Here is a 4413-nt window from a genome sequence, read left to right as displayed (position 1 = left end):
GTATGAAATAGTGTGTTGTGAGCAGGAGCAAGTGTGTTGTAGAAAGGAGCTAGTGTTTTGCAGAATTGCAACCAAAGTGCAAAGCAGCACTTTTGTTTAAGGTATGGTTACACTTTGTTTAAGGAACAGCCACAACAACTTCAAGTTGGGTTCCTTTGGTTTTAGCATCTGTCAATAGTGTTTAAGCAATTGGTGAAAACTGTAACTAGCGAGTAGCCTATATATTTGTTTGTTGTTCTTTTCTGGGGGGAGGTTATGGCTGAATTTTTTCGGTAAATCCCACGCATTTATCATCCTTTTGATCAAAACGCTGCCTTTTGTTAAGTGAAAGTGCGAGCCGTGGGTTTATACATGCCGATGAATTAATTTTAGATGGATTTAAAAGCATCTTTTTTAGACACGGTGTATCTGCACTGAGTGAGAGTTTGTATGTTTGTGTGTGTGTTTTTTGTGTGTGTGTGTGTGTGCATGGAGAGTTTGTGTGTGTGTGTGTGTGTGTGTGCATGGAGAGTTTGTGTGTGTGTGTGTGTGTGCATGAAGAGTTTGTGTGTGTGTGTGTGTGTGTGTGCATGAAGAGTTTGTGTGTGTGTGTGTGTGTGTGTGTGCTTGTAGAGTTTGTGTGTGTGTGTGTGTGTGTGTGTGTGTGCACGGAGAGCTTGTGTGTTTGTATGTGCACGGAGAGTTTGTGTGTGTGTGTGTGTGTGTGTGCACAGAGAGTTTGTGTGTGTGTGTGTGTGTGTGTGTGTGTGTGTGTGTGTGTGTGTGTGTGTGTGCGCACGGAGAGTTTGTGTCCGCACGCGTGTCTCATACTGTACTGTAGGTGTGTATGCACGGAGAGTTTGTGTGTGTTTGTGAAGTTATCTTCTCCTTCAAACATGCTTCCAACCAACAAACCAACCAACCACCTCCAAACTCAGAAACTACGTGTCATAGCCGATAACTGCTCCTTTAATCTGTTAGTTATGGCAGGGCGTCGACTGCTGATCAGTGTAAAGTAGTCTATACAAGCCAAGCTCTTCCCCAAAAATAGTCTGCCTGTCTGCAATAAACACTAACCATTAAAATGTTAAAAATTTAATTAAACTATTATATAAATTAGATTTTCTTTATACATAATATTTTCATTTTATATAAACTCATGCTAGGGTACTTTTACTACGCTGAAGTACCATTTAAAGCTATTTATTCATTTATCTTTTATTTGCTTGCTTACTTACTTACTAACTAGAGAATGGTTTAGTAAAGGGCTCTAAAACTATGGCATTATGAATGACAATGGAATATTATGTTTAACAAGAGTGGGGAAGACAGCATATAAATATACCTGTTCACCATAATTCTCTACGTCCATGAGTGGCCTAGATCTGCTCCTTTACCCAAGGCAAATCTATTTATTAAAATGCTTGATTAAATAAATAGGTTTTTAGCCTGAACTTAAACACTGAGACTGTGTCTGAGTCCCGAACACTATTTGGAAGACTGTTCCATAATTTTGGGGCTTTGTAAGAAAAAGCTCTGCCCCCAGCTGTAGTTTTTATAATACGCGGTACTGATAAGCAGCCTGCATCCTTTGATCGAAGTAGGCGTGGCAGATCGTAAGACACTAGCAGGTCACTCAGATACTGCGGTGCGAGACCATTTAATGCTTTATGGCCCAGTTTCCCGTTAAGGGCTTAAAATAAACCAGGACCAGGCTAATTCTACTTAAATTAATCCACACTAAACAACTGACTTTCTGAGATGTTGCTTAAGTTTGGATTAACTAGTTCTGGACTACAGAGTCTTTGATTAAGGTCAATTAGTAGATTAATCAAGGACAAGTGGAAACCTTTTGGAAACCTGATTAGATTACAGTTTTTTCTGATTGCTTAAGCACATTTTTTGTAACTATTGGCTATTTTTGCAAAACTCTACACACAAATAAGAAAACCTTTCACCCAATTATCAAAACATTTTAGTTCTCTTGCAAAAGAGTATACATCTTGTTTAACTCTACAAACCTTTGTAAAAATGGTATTTTTGTACCAAACAGTTAACACTAACCATCATATTTATAAGCACACAAAGTGCCAACTACACACTGATGGTATAAATAAAAAACACATCTGGCTTTTGCTTTCTCTGTGCACAAGGTAGGTGAATTTGAAGTAATACTTTTGACATAATTTTGTCATACAAACACACAAGGATTCAAATTTTACTTACTGTAAGTATGAATGTTTATTCATACATATCAAAACGAAGCACAAAAAAACATACAATTTCACTGAGAGAGAGAGAGAAAAAATATCAATCATGTCGTCTTTCTGGGTCCGGCCACAGAATTTCATCGACATCACAAGCAATGTCTTCTTGTCCAAGGCACCGTGGAAAATATCTTCTTGAGTGCCGTATCCAGGCCTGACATGATGCCTGGTCAATATCCTCACATGCCTCTTCCATTGCCTGTAAAAGAGCCATGCGCTGATGGGGATGACGGTCATAGACCTTCCAGCGCCAGGCAGAGAAGAATTCTTCGATTGGATTCAGGAATGGAGAATATGGGGGGAGGTTTAGTACAGTAAAGAGTTGGTGATCTGTGAACCAGTTGCGGACCAAAGCAGCCCTATGGAAGCTAACATTGTCCCATATGATAACATATCTCATCTGCTCTGCTCTCTGAACATTAGTGAGTGTATGATATAGGGTATCCAGGAATGTAATAATGTGTGCAGTGTTATATGGGCCCAGGATTGCATGATGGTGCACAACACCATTTTGACTCATAGCTGCACACATAGTTATATTACCACCACGCTGTCCTGGCACATTGATTATAGCACGTTGTCCAATAAGGTTCCTGCCACGTCTCCTTGTTTTAGTTAGGTTAAAACCTGCCTCATCTACATAAATCAGTTCATGACCCATGGCATCTGCCTCTAGCTCCATCACTCTCTGGAAAAGACAAAACAAATGCAGCACAGCAGGTTCATACACAGCACTACAGGATGGACTTCCACATTCAGTACCAATGATATTATAGCTTACCTGAACATATTCATATCGCAGTTGTTTTATGCGCTCACTGTTTCTTTCAAAAGGGACTCTGTAAATTTGTTTCATTCTTATTCTATTTCGTGCCAGTACACGAGATAATGCAGAGATGCTCACGTTGTTTATGTTTTGGAATGTGATGGTATCCTCTATTATGCGCTGCTGTATTTCTTGCAGCCTAATGGAATTATTGGCCAACACCATATTGACTATATGAGTCTCTTGTTCTTCAGTGAACATTCTTTGTCTGCCCCCAGATGCTGGATTTCTAGCAACTCTGTAAAGTAACAAATTCAGTTTTTACATGTCAAGTACTGTATTGTTTTTCATTAGGGTATGGTGCTACTAGAAAACTTACTGTAGTATGAAGTAACTGTACTAACCGATTCTCATTTCGAAATGTCCTTATGATACTTGCTACAGTGTAGCGGCTGAGGTTAGGCTGAACCCGTTGGCCAGCTTCCCTTAGGGTCATTCCATGGTTGATTACATGGTCTACTATTGTTGCTCTGATGTCATCAGGAATTCTGATTCTTCTTATCCTTCCTCCTTCCTCTTCACCTCCTTGTCCTCTTCCTCTAAATTCACCTCCTAGTCTTTGTCCTCCTCCTCTTCCACCTGCTCCTTCACGTCCTCGTCCTCTTCCTCTTCCTCGCCCTCCTCTAATTCTCACTCTTCTCAGTCTGCCCTCCATTGTTCTCCACATTGAAAGCTTACCTGTGGCTTATTTATAGTGCTCAAGCTGATTGCAAAGTGAACTAATTATATAAAACTGTTTTCACATGTGCAGTGTGGTCAAACAGTTACACAAAAAGTGTAAAAAATGTCCATAAATGTGTATAGTTTTACTAGGAGTGTTCTGATAATTTGGAAATTGTGTGTAAAGTACTGAGTTGTGTTTACAGTTTTGCAAAAGGAGTGCTGTGGATTAGATTGTATTTATACATTTGCAAATTGTGTGTTATAAAAGTGCAAACTGTGTGCAAAGCAGTGTTTGTGCTTTTAATTTTGAAAACTCAGTGAATAGTTTTTCTACAACTATTAATAATTTTAGAAATTGTGCTACAGGAATCATTATTACTGTTTAAGCAATCAGAAAAAACTGTAATGGCATGCACATGTGGCTAAGGAGAGGTTGCTAAAAAAACCCTGGTATGGAATACTTGTAATTCATTAGTTTTAAGGAGTGTGTGGAACAGGAGTCACTACATTTAACCAAAAAATGGATAAAGGCCAAAGAAAAAACTCAAAAAACTCTTACATTCTTACAAATTAGTCAATTATAAATGTTTTTATTAATGAAATGTAGAAAGAAAACAATATTAATGCAACCACGGGGGGGCGCAATCCAGTGTCTTTTTGTGCCAGTCCCAAGTCTGG

The 4413-nt window shown here is 38.9% G+C and overlaps 1 protein-coding gene across 2 annotated transcripts; it reads right to left on the bottom strand.

Moving 5' to 3' along the window:
- Positions 1 to 2280: 2280 nt before the first annotated feature.
- On the bottom strand, positions 2281 to 3918 carry LOC128506793 (uncharacterized). 2 transcript variants are annotated; one of them, XM_053477383.1, is made up of 3 exons: positions 3417 to 3918; positions 3028 to 3310; positions 2281 to 2934 (listed from the first exon to the last, which is right to left on the bottom strand). In XM_053477383.1, exons 1-3 carry the CDS (start codon positions 3737 to 3739, stop codon positions 2290 to 2292), a joined length of 1251 nt encoding a protein of 416 aa, XP_053333358.1. In that variant the 5' UTR covers positions 3740 to 3918; the 3' UTR covers positions 2281 to 2289. The 2 variants fall into 2 exon arrangements, with proteins under 2 accessions (XP_053333358.1, XP_053333357.1); XM_053477382.1 differs by having other exon boundaries at positions 2281 to 3310.
- Between the last annotated feature and the right edge of the window lie 495 nt (positions 3919 to 4413).

The sequence above is a fragment of the Clarias gariepinus genome, chromosome 18 (assembly GCF_024256425.1).
Source record: "Clarias gariepinus isolate MV-2021 ecotype Netherlands chromosome 18, CGAR_prim_01v2, whole genome shotgun sequence".
NCBI classification, from domain to species: domain Eukaryota; kingdom Metazoa; phylum Chordata; class Actinopteri; order Siluriformes; family Clariidae; genus Clarias; species Clarias gariepinus.
The sequence above is the reverse complement of the archived record's forward strand: the minus strand, read 5'-3'. Positions and strand labels throughout refer to the sequence as shown.

Coding starts and splice junctions, on each gene's coding strand:
- LOC128506793 (XM_053477382.1), bottom strand. CDS start 3,739: ATGTGGAGAACAATGGAGGGCAGACTGAGAAGAGTGAGAATTAGAGGA. Junction 3,311..3,416: donor ACATTTCGAAATGAGAATCG/GTTAGTACAGTT, acceptor GTTACTTTACAG/AGTTGCTAGAAATCCAGCAT.